This window comes from Mobula hypostoma, chromosome 13 (genome assembly GCF_963921235.1).
Source record: "Mobula hypostoma chromosome 13, sMobHyp1.1, whole genome shotgun sequence".
In the NCBI taxonomy this organism is placed as follows: domain Eukaryota; kingdom Metazoa; phylum Chordata; class Chondrichthyes; order Myliobatiformes; family Myliobatidae; genus Mobula; species Mobula hypostoma.
The window spans coordinates 50180373-50200231 of NC_086109.1; the positions used below are offsets into that span (position 1 = coordinate 50180373).

The window sequence follows — 19859 nt, forward strand, 5'->3', positions numbered from 1 at the left end:
TCTAATTCCACTTTTAACAGTCTATATCTTTAGCTTATAATAGTTTGCCGCGTTCCTCTCGCTTTCCCGCGCTTGCATCAGCCACGCCTAGTTCCCCCCCCGTTCTCTTTCCTCTTTCCTCTTTCCTCTTTTCTCTTTTCTCTTTTCTCTTTCCTCTTTCTCTAATTCGGTAAACCTCGTCTTCATCCCTCCACAGGTGGAGCTTTTGATAATTTTGATAATACATCTTCGGGTTTGGTTAAGCTGGGTTACAAATGGATCCTGGCGACACTGGCTGGATCGACCTCACTAACATACCTTCCGCTGAGGACACCATGCCGGGGCAGCGGTGGTTATGGAGGGGCATGATTATTTAACTGGCAATAATCAACTGGCATCCTCCAGCTGCCAGCCATTTCTTCACTGGTCAAAAAGGACTTCTAAACTCAGGTGTTGCATGTCTGACACACCCTTATTTAACAACTCTGCTACGGTGTCTGAAATCCCCGTATTTCACACAAACCACGGCACTCGGTCATGACTCCCACTTCACTAGCCCCTCTAAAATAGTTGCTATTAAAATACCAAGCGTGAAATCCCCCATGTAGTCTGTAGCACATTCATGCCAATTATATTGTCAGGTAACTTGGGCTTCCATCGGCGGTCCCGAGCTGTATTGTATTTCTTCCACTCTCACCAGAGGCCTCGACACCAGCCAAAGTTTCTATTGATACTCGAATATTCAGCACCCGTGTTCAGTAAAGCGTTAACTTTTTGTCTGTTCCCACCTCCCACCACAAAGTTTCAGTTATGTAAGGCCTCGGGTCCCTGAAGGCGAGTCACCACTCCAACTGATCGGGGTCCCTGGCCCCAGCCCTATGCGAAATGTGCTGGGGGCGGGGGGAGGAATCTGGCCGCTCCAAATTAACCCTCGTGCCCCTGATGCCCCAACATTCTCTCTCTCTCCCTTCCTTTATTCCCCAGCCTTGGTGATGGACTCTCCTTCCAATTGTCAAAATCACATTTAACTTTTTTTCGTTACAGGTGTTCCTGAGTTTAGAGTTCATTTCAGGTGGCGTCTGTAAGGAATTTACACATCCTTCTCACGACCACGTGGGTTTCCTGGGGGGGGTGTGGAGGGCTGAGGTTTCCTTCCACAGTCCAAAGAAGTACCATTTAGTAGTTGGTCCTTGTAAATTGTCCAGTGATTAGGTTAAATCAGTGGGCTGCTGGGTGGTGAGACTTGTTGGTCTAGCAAGGCCTGTTTTGCCCTATATCTCCAAATAAATACATTAAATAAAAATAAAAAATATGTATTTATTAGAAGCAATTCTTTCCTCCTATCAAAATTCCAAAGTCTGCAAATGGGTGTTCAGTCTGAAATAACACACACAAAACACTGGAGGAAATGAACAGGTCAGGCAGCATCAATGGAGAGAATGAACAGTCGACATTCAGGGCCAAGACCCTTCAGCAGGACTGAAAAGGAAAGGGGAAGAAGCCAAATTAAGAAGGTGGGAGGGCGGGGAAGGAGGACAAGCTGGCAGGTCATATGTGAGACCAGGTGAATGGGGAGCTCGCTTTAGGTGGCATCTGGAAATTCCAGTTGGCGGACAATTTCCCTCCACGCTGCTCTGACATATTGGGGAATCATGTATTTGGCAGGTTATAGTCTTTGCCTGCTGCTGGGTGAGTTTAAAGAGATCACCACCTCTTGCAGTGGATGACCAGCACGTCTAAGTGCCTTGTCGTGCTCTTAGCGCTCTACTTATGCCTGCTGGCCTGCTTCTTGACCGTTGGACCATTAATCAGTCTCCTCCGCTCCATCTGCCAGGGCCAGACTTCACACGCTGGGATAGACAGATCCCCTACCTCACCGAGGGTCGAAAACCTGTCGGCTACCCTCACCTGGTTTGGCCCGTCTGCCGTGACGGTTTACCGAGTTGTGGCCGCTGCTGGTAAATGGGGAGGAGGATGAAGTAAGAAGCTGGGAGTTGATAGTGGAAGGTAAAAGGCCGAAGAAGGAAGAATCTGGTGGGAGAAGAGAGTAGGGAGGAAGGAAAAGATCCCAGCTTCGTACTTCATCCCCCACCCACATTCCCTCTCACCTGGTCTTACCTATCACCTGCCAGCTTGTAATCCTTCCTCTCCCCCCACCTTCTTATTCTGGCTCTGCTCCCTTCTAGATGAAGGGTCTCAGCCCAAAATGTCATCTGTTTATTCCCCTTTACAGATGGTGTCTGACTTGCTGAGTCCCTCCAGCATTGTGTGTGTGTTTTTCTTGATAGCATAGACGGTTGTAAGACCAGATCCTGTTAAATACTCTCATGAGTCTGTAGTCTTAATCCAGCTTCCCCCTCACCCCACCCTCTGGATAACCAGCCTTTGAAGGACTCATAAATTTGCAGTGTATTTTATTCCTTAGCCTGATCTCTCCAGATATCCTGTTGAATGTTTTCCTGGCCATTGCAGTCGACAATCTGGCTGAGGCAGAGAGTCTGACGTCAGCTCAAAAGGAAGCTGCTGAGGAAAAGAAGAGGAGAAAACTGGAGAGGTAAGTGGGGCTGGATGGGGTGAGTGGTGTGTGCAGGGACTGGAGAACAGTGTGAGATGATAAGCAGATGGCAAAAAATGGAAATGACTTCATCCACAGTAAGTACGTCCTAAAGTGAGTGTTCAGTGCATTGCGTTGAGAAAGATCAGAAAATTCCAGAGTACTCCAGAATAAATCAGGGCATTATTCCAGGGCATAGTGTTGAAAAAATACAAAAGTTTGAATTGATAACAACCATCCCTGCTGCAGTAATAGAGAACACATCTAGACTCCTGAGTTTGGCAGGTAGGATTAAGGGAAAGACTCTCTGCGTGCATGTGAAGAACAGGAGGATGATTAGATTGAGGGTAGGATTGATCAGGGATAAAAGATGGAGTTGGTACCGAGAGTAGGAGAAGGTAAGAGAGGTCCTTAATACTTTGCTTCAGTGTTCACCGGTGATTGGGACCTTGACGAATGTGAGGGCAGCATAGACTATATAATATTCTGGAACATTAGCAGGTCAGGCATCGTGTATGGAGAGGAATAACAGTTTACGTTTGGGACTGCAACTGAAATGTCAGCTCTTTATTTCCTTCCATAGATGCTGTCCAACCTGCTGTGGTCCTCAGGCATTTTGTACGTGACTCTGGATTTCCAGCATCTGCAGAATCTCTTGTGTTTAGAATACTTAAAGATCCAGGGGCAGATAGGATACACTGCAGATTACTATGGGAAGCGATGGATACGATTGCTGCACTTTTGGCAATGATCTTTGCAGTTTCATTGCCACAAGAGTTGTACCAGAAGATTGGGGGGGGGGGGAATGGCAAATGATATTCCTTTGTTCCAGAAAAATACTGGTGTTTATCGTGGGAATTATAGGCCAGTGAGAGTTACATCAGTGGTTGGAGAGGACACTTAGAGACAGGATTTACAAACATTTGGAGAGGCATAGTCTGATTAGGGAAAGTCAGTGTGGCTTTGTGAGAGGTAGGAACCTGATTGAATTTTTTGGGGAAGTGACAAAACAAATTAATGAAGGTAGAGCAGTGGATGTGGTGGATATGACAAGGCTCCCCATAGTAGGCTCATTAAGAATGTCAGGACATATGGGATCCACGGAAACTTGGATGTGTGTGTGTGTGGATTCAGAAATGGCATACACATAGAAGGCAGAGGGTGGCAGTAGATGGAGTGTAATCTGCCTGAAGCTCGGTGACCTGTGGTGTTCCACAGGGTTCTGGTCTAGGACTCCTACTCTTTGTGATTTTATAAATAATTTGAATGAGGAAGGGGAAGGGTGGGTTAGTAAGTGTGCTGATGACACAAAGGTATGTGGTGTTGTAGAGAACATAGAAGGTTGTCACAGATTACAGCAGGACATTAACAGGATACAGAGCTGGGCTAAGAACTGGCAGATGGATTTCAGCCTGGAAAAGTGTGGAAATATATACTTTGGAAGGTCAAACTTAAAGACAGAGTAGTTAATGGAAGCTAGTATTATTATTCTTAGCTGTGTGGAGAAACGGACGGATCTTGGAGTCCACAAGTTGCCACAATAGTTGATAGGTTTGTAAGGACTTGTGTGGTGTGTTGGCCTTTATTAGTTGGGTGATTAAGTTTAAGAGCTGCAATGTAATTTTGCAGCTCTATAAAACCCTGGTTAGACCACACTCAGAGTATTGCATTCAATTCTGATTGCCACATTATAGGAAGGATGTGGAAGTTTTAGAGAGGGTGCTGAGGAGACTTACCAGGATACTGCCTGGATTAGACAGGTTATTTTATGAGAAAAGGTTGAGTGAGCTAGGGCTTTTCTCTTCGGAGAAAAGGAAAATGAGAGGTGATTTGATAGAGATATACAAGATAATAAGTGCAGATAGAGTGGACAAGCAGTGGTTTTTCCCAGGCAAAAATAGCTAATATGAGAGGGCACAATTTTTAGGTGTTTGCAGGAAAGTACAGGGGGGATGTCAGAGGTAGTTTTTATTACACACAGAGTGGTGGGTGCATGGAATGCCCTTGCCAGGGTTGGTGGTAGAGGCAAATACATCATACACATTTAAGACCATCAGACCATACAATATAGGAGCAGAATTAGGCCATTTGGCCCATTGAGTCTGTTATGCCATTTCATCATGGCTGATCCAATTTTCCTCTCAGCCCCAGTCTCCTGCCTTCTCCCTGTATCCCTTCATGCCCTGACCAATCAAGAATCTATCAGCCTCTGCCTTAAATATCCATAATGACTTGGTCTCTACAGCCGCCTGTGGCAAAGAATTCTAGATTCACCACCCTCTGACTAAAGAAATTCCTCCTCACCTCCGTACTAAAAGGACACCCCTCTATTCTGAGGTAATGTTCTCTGGTCTTAGACACTCCCACCAGAAGAAACATCCTCTCCACATTCACTTTATCAAGGCCTTTCACCTTTCGATAGGTTTCACTGGGGTCACCCCTCATTCTTCTGAATTCTAGTGAATACTGGCCCAGAGCCATCAGACACTCTTCATATGACAAAGCTTTTCAATCCTGGAAGCATTTTCATGAACCTCCTTTGAACCCTCTCCAGTTTCAGCACATCCTTTCTAAGATAAGCGGCTCAAATCTGTTCACAATACTCCAAGTGAGGCCTCACCAGTGCCTTATAAAACTTCAACATTACATCTTGCTTTTATATTCTAGTCCTCTTGAAATGAATGCTAACATTGCATTTGCCTTCATTACAACTGACTCAACCTGCAAATTAACCTTTAGGGAGACGTGCACAAGGACTCCCAAGTCCCTTTGCGTCTCAGGTTTTGTATTTTCTTTCCATTTAGAAAACAGTCAACCCTTACATTTCTTCTACCATAGTGCATGACCATACACTTCCTGACACTATATTCCATCTGCCATTTCTTTGCTCTATTCTCCTAATCTGTCTAAGTCCTTCTATAGCCTCTCTACTGCCTCAAAACTACCTGCCCCTCCCTCCAGTTATCTTCATATCATCTGCAAACTTTGCCACAAAGCCATCAATTCCAGCATCCAAATCATTGACATATAACGTAAAAAGAATTGGTCCCAACACAGACACCTGTAGAACACCATTAGTCACTGGCAGCCAGTTATTCCCACTCTTTGCCTCCTGCCAATCCACCACTGCTTTATCCATGCTAGAATCTTTCCTGTAATACCATGTGCTCATAGCTTGTTAAGCAGCCTCATGTATGGCACCTTGTCAAAGGCCCTTGTAAATCCAATTACACAGCATCAACCGATTCTCCTTTGTCTATCCAGCTTGTTATTTCTTCAAAGAATTCTAACAGATTTGTCAGACAAGATTTGTGCTTGAGGAAACTGGCCTATTTTATCATGTATCTCAAAGTACCCTGAGACCTCACCCTTAATAATTGCCTCCAACATCTTCCCAATCACTGATGTCAGACTAACTGGCCAATAGTTTCCTTTCTTCTGCCTCTCTCCCTTCTTGAAGAGTGGAGTGACAGTGCCATTTTCCAGTATCCCAGAATCTAGTGATTCATGAAAAATCATTACCAATGCTCCATGATCTCTTCAGTCACCTCTTTTAGAACTCTGGGGTGTACACCATCTTGTCCAGGTGACTTATCTACTTTCAGACCTTCCAGTTTCCCAAGAACCTTCTCTCTAGTTATGGCAACTTCACGCACTTCATGCCGCCTGACACCTGGAACTTCCACCATACAGCTAGTGTCTTCCACAGTGAAGACTGATAGATACTTATTCAGTTAGTCCGCTATTTCCTTGTCCCCCTTTACTACCTCTGCAGCATTGTTTTCCAGCGGTCCAATATCCAGTTTTGCCTCTCTTTTACAATTGATGTATCTGCGGAAACTTTTGGTATCTTAGAAACCATAGAACCATAGAAAAACTACAGCACAGAAACAGGCCTTCTGGCCCTTCTTGGCTGTGTTGAACCATTTTCTGCCTCGTCCCACTGACCTGCACACGGACCATATCCCTCCATACACCTCCCATCCATGTACCTGTCAAATTTATTCTTAAATGTTAAAAAAGAACCCGCATTTACCACCTCATATGGCAGCTCATTCCACACTCCCACCACTCTCTGTGTGAAGAAGCCCCCCCTAATGTTCCCTTTAAACTTTTCCCCCTTCACCCTTAACCCATGTCCTCCGGTTTTTTTCTCCCCTTGCCTCAGTGGAAAAAGCCTGCTTGCATTCACTCTATCTATACCCATCATAATTTTATATACCTCTATCAAATCTCCCCTCATTCTTCTACGATCCAGGGAATAAAGTCCTAACCTATTCAACCTTTCTCTGTAACTGAATTTTTCAAGTCCCGGCATCCTTGTAAACCTTCTCTGCACTCTTTCAACCTTATTAATATCCTTCCTGTAATTTGGTGACCAAAACTGAACATAATACTCCAGATTCGGCCTCACCAATGCCTTATACAACCTCATCATAACATTCCAGCTCTTATACTCAATACTTCCTGTCACCACGTTAGTTCATTCTCCCTGTGACCACGTTAGTCCATTCTCACCGTGACTAAGTTAGTCCATTCTCACCGTGACCACGTTTGTTCATTCTCACCGTGACCACGTTTGTCCATTCTCCCTGTGACCATGTTAGTGTATTCTCCCCGTGCCCACATTTCTAGATTCTTCCCGAGGCCACATTTGTACATTCTCCCCGTGTCCACGTTAGTGCATTCTCCCCATGACCATATTTGTCTATTCTCCCCACGACCATGTTTCTGCATGCTCCCCGTGACCACATTTATTCATTCTCCTCTTCACCTCGCTAATGGATTGTCCCTGCGACCACGTTAATGCATTCTCCCGGTGACCACGTTTGTGCATTCTCCCCGTGACCATGTTTCTACATACTCCCCGTGATCAAGTTTGTGCATTCTCCCCGTGGGCACATTTGTGCATTCTCCCCGTGTCCACGTTTGGCCATTCTCTCCGTGGCCACGTATGTGCATTCTCCCCATTGCCACGTTTCTGCATTCTCCCCGTCACCATGTTAGTGCATTCTCTCCATCACCACAGTAGTCCAATCTCCCCGTGACCACGTTTGTGCATTCTCCCCATAAGCAACGTTTGTTCGCTCTCCCCGTAACTACGTCAGTGCATTCACCCCACTACTACGTTCATCCATTCTCCCCATGGCCATGTTCATGCATTCTCCCCGTGATCCCATTTCTGCAATCACCCCGTGACCACTTTTTGCATTCTCCTTGTGACCACATTTATTCATTCTCCCTGGTGACCACGTTAATGCATTCTCCCCGTCACCATGTTAGTGCATTTTCCCCTTGACCACGTTACTGCATTCTCTCCGTGAGCACGTTAGTGCATTCTCCCCGTGACCATATTTATTCATTCTCCTCTTCACCTCGTTAATGGATTGTCCCCGCGACCACGTTAATGCATTCTCCCTGTGATCACATTAGTGCATTCTCCCCGTGGTCACGTTTGTGCATTCTCCCCATGACCCTGTTTCTGCATTCTCCCTGTGATCACATTAGTGCATTCTCCCCATGGCCATGTTTGTCCATACACCCCGTGAGCACGTTTCCTTGTGACCATATTTGTACATTCTCGCCGTAGCCACGTTTGTGCATTCTCCGCATGAACAAATTTGTCCATTCTCCCCTTCACCACAGTAGTCCAATCTCCCCGTGACCATGTTTGTCCATTCTCCCCATGACTATGTTTGTGCATTCTCTCCGTAACCACATTTGTCCATTCTGCCCATGACCACATTACTGCATCCTCCCCATCACCACGTTCGTGCATTTTCCTCTTGACCACGTTACTGCATTCTCCCAGTGAGCACGTTAGTGCATTCTCCTCGTGACCATGTTTCTACATTCTCCCCGTGATCACATTTGTACATTTTCCCCATGGCTATGTTTGTGCATTCTCACTGTAGCAACGTTTGTGCATTCTCCCCGTGGCCACATTTGTGCATTCTCACTGTAACAATGTTTCTGCATTCTCCCTGTGATCAGGTTAGTGCATTCTCCACGTCACCACACTTGACTATTTTCCCCGTGATCACATTTGTATATTCTCCCCTTGACCATGTTTGATCATTCTCCCCGTGTACACATTTGTCTATTCTCCCCGTGGCCACGTTTGTTTATTCTCCCCATGAAAACATTTGTCCATTCTCCTTGTCACCACGTTAATGGATTCTGCCCGTGACATCGTTTGTCCATTCTCCCCATCAGCACGTTTCTGCATTCTCCGTGTGGCCACATTTGTCCATTCTCTCCATGACCAAATTTCTGCAATCTCCCTGTGACCACATTTATTAATTCTCCCCATCACCACGTTAATGCATTCTCCATGTGATCATGTTATTGCATTCTCCCCTTGACCACATTTGTCCATTCTGCCCGTGGCCGTGTTTGTGCAGTCTCTCCGTGGTCACGTTAGTGCATTCTCCCTGTGACAACATTAATGCATTCTGCCCGTCACCACATTTGTCCATTCTCCCCTTGAAAACATTTGTCCATTCTCTCCCTCACCATGTTAATGGATTATCTCCGTGGCCACATTAATCCAATCTCCCCGTGGCCACATTTGTCCATTCTCCCCGTGACCACGTTTGTGCATTCTCCCCGTGACCACGTTTGTGCATTCTCCCCATGACTACATTTGTTCATTGTTTCCGTGGCCACATTTGTCCAATCTCCCCGTGACCACGTTTGTCCAATCTTTCCATGACCACATTTATTCATTCTCCCCGTGGCCACATTCGTGCATTCTTCCCATGGCTACGTTAGTGCATTCTCCCTGTATTCACATTTTTCAATTCTCCCGGTGAAAGCATTTGTCCATTCTCCCCGTCACCACGTTTCTGCATTCTCCCTGTGACCACATTTGTCCATTCCCCCCATGAACAAATTTGTCCATTCTCCCCGTCACCATGTTAGTGCATTCTCCCCGTCACCACAGTAGTCCAATCTCCCCGTGATCACGTTTGTCCGTCCTCCCCATGACTACGTTTGTGCATTCTCCCCGTGACCACGTTTGTCCATTCTGCCTGTTACCACATTACTGCATCCTCCCCATCACCACATTCGTGCATTTTCCCCTTGACCACGTTACTGCATTCTCCCAGTGAGCACGTTAGTGCATTTTCCTCGTGACCATGTTTCTGCATTCTTCCCGTGATCACATTTGTACATTTCCCCCTTGGCCATGTTTGTGCATTCTCCCCGTGGCCACGTTTGTGCATTCTCCCTGTGAGCACGTTTCTGCATTTTCCCTGTGACCACATTTGTACATGAGAAACCATAGAAAAAATACAGCACAGAAACAGGCCTTCTGGCCCTTCTTGGCTGTGCCGAACTATTTTCTGCCTAGTTCCACTGACCTGCACACGGACCATATCCCTCCATACACCTGCCATCCATTTATCTGTCCAATTTATTCTTAAATGTTAAAAAGGAACACGCATTTACCACCTCATCTGGCAGCTCATTCCATACTCCCACCATTCTCTGTGTGAAGAAACCCCCCCCTAATGTTCCCTTTAAACTATTTCCCCCTCACCCTTAACCCATGTCCTCTGGTTTTTTTCTCCCCTTGCCTCAATGGAAAAAGCCTACTTGCATTCACTCTATCTATACCCATCATAATTTTATATACCTCTATCAAATCTCCCCTCATTCTCCTACGCTCCAGGGAATAAAGTCCTAACCTATTCAACCTTTCTCTGTAACTGAGTTTCTCAAGTCCTGGCAACATCTTTGTAAACCTTCTCTGCACTCTTTCAAATTTATTAATATTCTTCTTGTAATTTGGTGACCAAAACTGAACACAATACTCCAGATTCGGCCTCACCAATGCCTTATACAACTTCATCATAACATTCCAGCTCTTATACTCAATACTTTGATTAATGAAGGCCAATGTACCAAAAGCTATCTTTACAACCATATCTACCTGTGACGCCACTTTTAGGGAATTTTGTATCTGTATTCCCAGATCCCTCTGTTCTACTACATTCCTCAGTGCCTTACCATTGACCCTGTATGTCCTACCTTGGTTTGTCCTTCCAAAGTGCAATACCTCACAGTTGTCTGTATTAAACTGCATCTGCCATTTTTCAGCCCATTTTTCCGCCCATTTTTCCAGCTGGTCCAAATCCCTCTGCAATCTTTGAAAACCTTCCTCACTGTCCACTACACCTCCAATCTTTGTATCATCAGCAAATTTGCTGATCCAATTTACCATATTATCATCCAGATCATTGATATAGATGACAAATAACAACAGACCCAGCACTGATCCCTGTGACACACCACTAGTTACAGGCCTCCACTCTGAGAAGCAATCCTCTACTACCACTCTTTGGCTTCTTCCATTGAGCCAATGTCTAATCCAATTTACCACCTCTCTGTGTATACCTAGCAACTGAATTTTCCTAACTAACCTCCCATGCGGGACCTTGTCAAAGGCCTTACTGCAGTCCATGTAGACAACATCCACTGCCTTCCCCCATCCACTTTCCTAGTTACCTCCTCGAAAAACTCCAATAGATTAGTCAAACATGACCTACCATGCACAAAGCCATGTTGACTCTCCCTAATAAGTCCCTGTCTATCCAAATGCTTGTAGATTCTGTCTCTTATTACTCCCTCCAATAACTTACCCACTACCGACATCAAACTTACTGGCCTATAATTTCCCGGATTACTTTTTGATCCTTTTTTAAACAACGGAACAACATGAGCCATTCTCCAATCCTCCGGCACCTCACCCATAGACACCAACATTTTAAATATATCTGCCAGGGCCCGTGCAATTTCATCACTAGTCTCCTTCAAGGTCCGAGGGAATACCCTGTCAGGTCCTGGGGATTTATCCACTTTAATTTGCCTCAAGATAGCAAGCACCTCCTCCTTTTCCATCTGTACAGTTTCCATGATCTCACTACTTGATTCTCTTAATTCCATAGACTTCATGCCAGTTTCCTTAGTAACTACAGACGCAAAAAACCTATTTAAGATCTCCTCCATTTCCTTTGGTTCCGCACATAGCCGACCACTCTGATCTTCAAGAGGACCAATTTTATCCCTTACAATCCTTTTACTCTTAGTATACCTGTAAAAACTCTTTGGATTATCCTTCACTTTGACTGCCAAGGCAACCTCATGTCTTCTTTTAGCCCTCCTGATTTCCTTTTTAAGTATTTTCTTACACTTTTTATACTCCTCAAGCACCTTATTTACTCCCTGTTTCCTATATATGTCATACAACTCTCTCTTCTTCTTTATCAGAGTTGCAATATCCCTTGAGAACCAAGGTTCCTTATTCCTATTCACTTTGCCTTTAATCCTGACAGGAATATACAAGTTGTGCACTCTCAAAATTTCTCCTTTGAAGGCTTCCCACTTAGCGATCACATCCTTGCCAGAGAACAACCTGTCCCAATCCACGCTTTTTAGATCCTTTCTCATTTCTTCAAATTTGGCCTTCTTCCAGTTCAGAACCTCAACCCTAGGACCAGATCTATCTTTATCCGTGATCAAGTTGAAACTAATGGTTTTATGATCACTGGAACCAAAGTGCTCCCCTACACACACTTCCGTCACTTGTCCTATCTCGTTTCCTAATAGGAGATCTAATATCGCATCCCCTCTAGTTGGTCCCTCTATATATTGATTTAGAAAACTTTCCTGAACACATTTTATAAACTCCAACCCATCTCGACCCCTAACGGTATGGGACTCCCAATCAATATGTGGAAAATTAAAATCCCCTACCACCACAACTTTATGTTTCCTGCAGTTTCCTGCTATCTCTCTGCAGATTTGCTCCTCCAGTTCTCGTTGACTATTGGGTGGTCTATAATACATCCCCACTAATGTGGCCATACCTTTCCTGTTTCTCAGCTCCACCCATAAGGACTCAGTAGACAAGCCCTCTAATCTGTCCTGCCTGAGCACTGATGTAACATTTTCCCTGACAAGCAATGCTAACACCATCCCCCCCCCCGCCCCACCTTTCATTCCTCTGCCTCTATCACATCTGAAACATCGGAACCCTGGAATATTAAGCTGCCAGTCCTGCCCCTCCTGTAGCCAAGTTTCACTAATTGCTATAACATCATAATTCCACGCGTCAATCCACGCTCTCAGCTCGTCCGCCTTCTCCGCAATACTCCTAGCATTGAAATGTATACACCTCAGAAGATTTTTACCACCACTCACAACCTTTTTATTTGCGGCTTTGCTTGAACTTTTAACATCATTTATTTTCACCCCAGTCCCACTGTCAGCTCTGGCACTCTGGTTCCCATCCCCCTGCAAATCTAGTTTAAAGCCTCCCCAATAGCACTAACAAACCTCCCTGAAAGGATATTGATCCCCTTGTAGTTCAAGTGTAACCCGTCTCTCTTGTACAGGTCCCACCTGCCCCAGAAGAGGTCCCAATGATCCTGAAATCTGAAACCCTGCCCCCTAGACCAGTTCCTCAGCCACTTGTTCATCCTCTAGAGCATCCTATTCCTACCCTCACTGGCACCTAGCACAGGTAGCAATCCTGAGATTACCACCCTCGAGGTCCTGCTTTTCAACTTCCTACCAAGCTCTCTATACTCACTCTCCAGGACCTCCTCACTCTTCCTTGCTATGTCATTGGTACCGATGTGCACCACGACATCTGGCTGATCACCCTCCCACTTCAAAATGTCATGCAAACGATCAGAGACATCCTTGACCCTGGCACCCGGGAAGCAACAAACCATCCTGGATTCTCTGTCACGACCACAGAACCTCCCATCTGCACCTCTAACTATCGAGTCCCCTATCACTACCGCTGTCCTCTTTTTCCACCCTCCCTTCTGCACTGCAGAACCAGACTCAGTGCCAGAGATCTGGCTGCTGCAGCTTGTCGCGGGTAAGTCATCCCCCCCAACAGTATTCAATGCGGTATACTTATTTTTGATGGGAATGGCCACAGAGGAGCCCTGCTCTGCCTGCCCTTTCCTCTTCTCTCGCCTGACAGTGACTCAATTTCCTGTGCTCTGCTCCGTTGGCGTAACTACCTCCCTGTAGCTACTATCTATAATCTCCTCATTCTCCCGAATGATCCGGAGGTCATCCAGCTCCTGCTCCAGTTCCCTAACGCGGTTTGTTAGGAGCTGCAGCTGGATGCACTTCTTGCAGGTGTCGTTGTCAGGGACACTGGAGGGCTCCCTGACTTCCCACATCCTGCAAGAGGAGCATTCCAACATCCTGCCTGGCATTCTCTCTGCTCTAAACAAACCGGACAAAAACTTACCGGAACCTACCCTGGCCTCTGCCTGTTCTCGCCGAAGCCTGTTGAGCCAAAGCCGTCCCACTCTGCTCCGTCCCACTCCGCTGCCCACTGTATATGGTGGTCTCTTTTTAAACCTTGGCGCACTACGTCATGCAGCTGCGCAGTGCAGACCCTTCTCCCCGAGCAGTGTTTAAAAAAAAAGACTTTTTGCACCCGATTTCTTCACTCCCTTCTTCTCAGCTGCTTGCTTCGACTGATACAAGAACTGCTGAAAATTCCTCTTTTTAAACCTTGGTGTGCTACATCACGCACCTGCGCAGTACAGACCCTTCTCCCCGAGCAGTGTTTAAAAAAAAAAGACTTTTTGCACCCGATTTCTTCACTCCCTTCTCCTCAGCTGCTTGCTTCTTCTTTAATATTGTTAACTAAGTTACTTCTTAATGACTTTTAAAATCTTCTTTAATATTGTTAACTAACTTACTTCTCAATGACTTTTTAGTTGCCTTCTGTTAGTTTTTAAAAAGCTTCCCAATCCTCTAACTTCCCACTAATCTTTGCTCTATTGTATGCTCTCTCTTTGGCATTTATGTTGGCTTTGACTTCTCTTGTTCGCCATAGTTGTGTCATCTTTCCTTTATAATACTTCTTCTCTTTGGGGTGTGTATATCCCGTGCCTTCTGAATTGCTTCCAGAAATTCCAGCCATTGCTGCTGTGCTGTCATCCCTGCCAATGTCCTTTTCCAATCAATTTTGGCCAATCCCTCTCTCATGCCTCTGTAATTCACTTTACTCCACTGTAATACTGATACATCTGACTAGCTTCTCCTTCTCAGATTTCAGGGTAAATTGAATCATGATCATTTACTCCTAAGGATTCTTTTACCTTAAGCTTTTGAATCAATTCTGGTTTATTGCACAACACCCAATCCAGAATAGCTGATCTTCTAGAGGGCTCAACCATGAGCTGCTCTAAAAATCCACCTTGGAAGCACTCTTGAAATTTCCCCTGCTGTAATCGCACACTGCTGTTATTTTCCCAATCTGCCTGCATATTGAAGTCCTTATGAGACTCTTAGATAGGCATATAGACGATAGAAAAATGGTGGGCTATGTGGGAGGGAAAAGGGTTAGGTTGATCTCGGCATAACATCCTGGGCCAAAAGACCTGTACTGTGCTGTAGTGTTCTGTGTGCTAACGTATCCAGACTCCTGCATTTAGCAGTATAGAACCGGTCGAAGGCCCAGGCTCTTAGCCCAGGAAGTGAAATCTGCTCCAAGGCTTGTGTTGCAGTCATCCACTTGCCATCAGATTCCTCTTTTCATTCCCTCCCCACTGCACTGTGTGGAGATGCAGTATGTGTGTGTGTGTGTAGCATTCCCAGGCAGCTGGCTGTCCACTCTCCTGCCTCCCACGTGGGACTCATCCTGGCCTAGACTGTACTTTCAATCCTACCCTCTGCTTTCACTGCACAGGGCTGCCCATCCAGGCCGATCAGAAGAAGAGAAGTTGCTTTTGAAGAAACTTGAGCTGGCAAAGCTGAAAGCTGAGGGGATTCCCACCACTGCCAAGGTCAGAAGACAATCCTGATTCAAGATTTTTAAATGTTATTTCCTGTACACTTTTAAAGAGAACAAAATAATTGTTACTCTCGATCCAATGCAGCACAACCCACCCAAGAAAAGATAAAGAATAATAATATATATTTTTTAATTTTCAATAAATATAAATCCACAAGGTAACTTGAATAGATAGATTGTATGTCCATAAAATGACCCTAGGCTCTGCATCAGCTGATAGAGGGGAAATTATAAATTAGTGGGTGGAGGTGTTGATCATCCTTACTGCTTGGGGCAAGTAACTGTTTTTGTGTCTGGTGGTTTGTGTGGATGCTACCTCGCCTCCACCCTGATGGGATTGGGACAGACAGTACATGTGAAAGGTGTGAGGTGATATTACTGGCCTGGTGTGAGGGTGAGGATGAATTTGCAAAGTCCGGACGTTTCGGTGAGCTTTCTTGACTGTGTAGGATATGTTAAATTAGTTTAATAAGTTAACTCAACCATGGGAGACAGCAGGGCTGAGCTCATTGCCTTCTATGCTCATTTTGACTGTCGAAATATGGAGGAACCATTGCGAACTCCCCCATTCCCCAATGATCCTATGATCTCAGTCTCTGAAGCTGACATGCGGGCTGCCTTCAGGAGGGTGAATCCATGGAAAGCATCTGGACCGGCTGCAGTACCTGGCCACATACTAAAGATCTGAGCTGACCAACTGGCTGGTATGTTCATTGAGATCCTTAACTTCTCACTTCGGCGGTGTGTGCTACCCACCTCATTCAAACAGGCTTCAATTATTGTGGTGCTGAAGAAGATCATGGTGACCTTCCTCAATGACTATCATCCTGTTGCACTTACATCCAGAGTGATAAAGTGTTTTGAGAGGTTGGTGATGAAACATACCAGCTCCTGCCTCAGAGGTAACTTGGATCCACTCCAATTTGCCTAAGGGAGCAACAGCTCCACAACAAATACCCTGTCACTGGCTCTTCCTTTACTACAGCTCGGCATTCAATACCTCCTTGTACAAGTGGATCCTGGATTTCCTCACAGTGAGTTCAGATTAGCAATAATATCTTCTCCACGATCTCCATCAGCACAGGTACACTACAGGGCTGTGTGCTTAGCTCCCTGTGTGCTTGCTTTATACTGATGACTGTGTGGCTAGGCACAGCTCCAATGCCATATTCAAGTTTGCTGATGACACCACTGTTGTGGGCCAAATCAAATGTGGTGATGAATCAACATACAGGAGGGAGATTGAATATTTGGCTGAGTGGTGTAATGACAACCTGTCATTCAATTTCAGAAAGACCAAGGAACTGATTATAGACAAGAGAAAATCTGCAGATGCTGGAGGAACTCAGAAGGCCAGGCGGCATCTTTGGGGAAAAAAGTACAGTCAACATTTCAAGCTGAGACCCTTCAGCAGGACTGGAGAAAAAAATATGAGTAGATTTAAAAGGTGGGGGCTGATTATAGACTTCAGGATAGGGAAACCAGAGGTCTGTGACTGAGTCCTCACCAGAGGATCAAAGGTAAAGATGGTTAGCAACTTTAAATTCCTGAGTGTTACTACTTCAGAGGACATATCCTGCAATCACGAAGAAAGCAAGGCAGCGCCTCTACTTCCTCAGGAGTTTGCAGAGTTTTGACATGACATCTAAAACTCTGGCAAATTTCTATGAGGGTATTGACTGGCTGCATTATGGCCTGGTATGGGACCAACAATGCCTTTGAATAGAATATCCTACAAAAAGTAGTGGATTCGGCCCAGTACATCACAGGTAAAACCCCCTCAACCACAGAGCACATCTACATGAAATGCTGCCGTAGGAAAGCAGCATCCATTGTCAGAGACCCCACCATTGAGGTCATGCTCTCTTCTCACTGCTGCCATCAGGTAGAAGGTACAGGAGCCTCAGGATTCGCACCACCAGGTTCAAAAACAGTTACTACCCGTGAACCATCAAGCTCTTGAATAACATGGGATATCTACACTCAACTCAACAGTTCAATGCAATACATAATATAGAAGAAAAAAGTAAAATGATAATAAATAAATCAATTACAGTATATGTATATTGATTAGATAAAAAATCATGCAAAAACAGGAATAATATATACTAAACAAGTGAGGTTGTGTTCATGGGTTCAATGTCCATTAAGGAATCGGATGGCAGAGGGGAAGAATCTGTTCCTGAATCGGTGTGCGTGTGCCTTCAGGCTTCTGTACCTCGTACCTGATGGTAACAGTGAGAAAAGGGCATTCTCTGGGTGCTGAAAGTCCTTAATACTGGATGCTGCCTTTCTGAGACACCGCTCCTTGAAGATGTTCTGGGTATTTTGTAGCCTAATACCCAAGATGGAGCCTATTAAATTTACAACCTTCTGCAGCTTCTTTTCGTCCTGTGCAGTAGCACCCCACACCAGACAGTGATGCAGCCTGTCAGAATGCTCTCCACAGTACATCTGTAGAAGTTTTTGAGTGTATTTGTTGACGTGCCAAATCTCTTCAAACTCCTAATGAAGTATAGTCACTGTCTTGCCTTCTTTATAACTGCATCGATATGTTGGGACCAGGTTAAGTCATCAGAGATCTTGACACCCAGGAACTTGAAACTGCTTACTCTCTCCACTTCTGATCCCTCTATGAAGATTGGTATGTGTTCCTTTGTCTTACCCTTCCTGAAGTCCACAATCAGCTCTTTTGTCTGACTGACGTTGAGTGCAAGGCTGTTGCTGTGACACCATTCCACTAGTTAGCATATCTCACTCCTGTACACCCTCTCGTCACTATCTGAGATTCCATCGACAATGGTTGTATCATCAGCAAATTTATAGATGGTCTTTGAAGCCACACAGTCACGGGTCTTGAGACAGTGGAGCAGTAGGTTAAGCACACACCCATGAGGTGCACCAGTGTTGATTGTCAGCGAAGAGGAGATGTTATCACTAATCTGCACAGATTCACGAGGAATTCTGCAGATGCTGGAAATTCAAGCAACACACATCAAAGTTGCTGGTGGACGCAGCAGGCCAGGCAGCATCTCTAGGAAGAGGTACAATCGACGTTTCAGGCCGAGACCCTTCATCAGGACTAACTGAAAGAAGAGCTAGTAAGAGATTTGAAAGTGGGAGGGGGAGGGGGAGATCCAAAATGATAGGAGAAGGCAGGAGGGGGAGGGATGGAGCCAAGAGCTGGACAGTTGATTGGCAAAAGGGATACAAGAGGATCATGGGACAGGAGGCCCAGGGAGAAGAAAAAGGGGGAGTGGGGGAAAAACCCAGAGGATGGGCAAGGGGTATAGTCAGAGAGACAGAGGGAGAAAAAAGAGAGTGAGAGAAAGAATGTGTGTATATAAATAACGGATGGGGTATGAGGGGAGGTGGGGCATTAGCGGAAGCTAGAGTAGTCAATGTTCATGCCATCAGGCTGGAGGCTACCCAGACGGAATATAAGGTGTCGTTCCTCCAACCTACTTCATCTTTACAGTAGAGGAGGCCGTGGATAGACATTGCAGAATAGGAATGGGATGTGGAATTAAAATGTGTGGCCACTGGGAGATCCTGCTTTCTCTGGCGGACAGAGCGCCTGCACAGATTGTGGTCTTCTGGTTAGCAAGTCGAGGATCCAAGTGCAGAGGGAGCTACAGAGGCCCAGGTCCTTCAGCTTCTCAATCAGGATTGTGGGAACAATGGTATTAAATGCTGAGCTATAGTCGTTGAACAGCATCCTGACATACAGTGGTAGGCAAAATTTTCTGTTACTGTGAATAGTTAAGTGAGTAGAAGATGAACTGATCTCCAAAAGTCATAAAGATGAAACATTCTTTTCAACATTTTAAGCAAGATTAGTGTACTATTTTTGTTTTGTACTATTTTAGAGAGGAAAAAAGGAAAGGAGCACCATGCAAAAATTTGGGTACCCCAAGAGATTTGAGCTCTCAGATAACTTTTACCAAGGTCTCAGACCTTAATTAGCTTGTTACGGTATGGCTTGTTCATAGTCATCGTTAGGAAAGGCCAGGTGATGCAAATTTCAAGGCTTTATAAATACCCTGACTCCTCAAACCTTTTCAAATCTCTTACTAGCTCTTCTTTCAGTTAGTCCCGACGAAGGGTTTCGGCCCGAAACGTCGACTGTACCTCTTTCTAGGGATGCTGCCTGGCCTGCTGCGTTCACTAGCAACTTTTATGCGTGTTGCTTGAAATTCCAGCATCTGCAGATTTCCTCGTGTTTGCGTCACAGAACTAGAAGCCTTTTGCAAGGAAGAATGGGCGAAAATCCCCCAAACAAGAATTGAAAGACTCTTAGCTGGCTACAGAAAGCATTTACAAGCTGTGATACTTGCCAAAGAGGGTGTTACTAAGTACTGACCATGCAGGGTGCCCAAACTTTTGCTTCGGGCGCTTTTCCTTTTTTGTTAATTTGAAACTAAGATGGAAATAAAAAAGTAAGTGTGCTTAAAATATTAAGGAAATGTGTCATCTTTAACTTTATGC

General features: G+C 45.2%; 1 protein-coding gene across 2 annotated transcripts in view; it reads left to right on the forward strand.

Annotated features, from left to right (window-relative positions):
- Window positions 1-19859, forward strand: part of cacna1sa (calcium channel, voltage-dependent, L type, alpha 1S subunit, a) — a 469610-nt gene that overhangs the window by 181722 nt on the left and 268029 nt on the right. For both annotated transcript variants that reach the window (XM_063065671.1, XM_063065672.1), the window contains exons 14-15: window positions 2419-2533; window positions 15267-15363. In XM_063065671.1, coding sequence (XP_062921741.1) covers window positions 2419-2533; window positions 15267-15363 — 212 coding nt within the window. The remainder of the gene's footprint in view (window positions 1-2418; window positions 2534-15266; window positions 15364-19859) is intronic.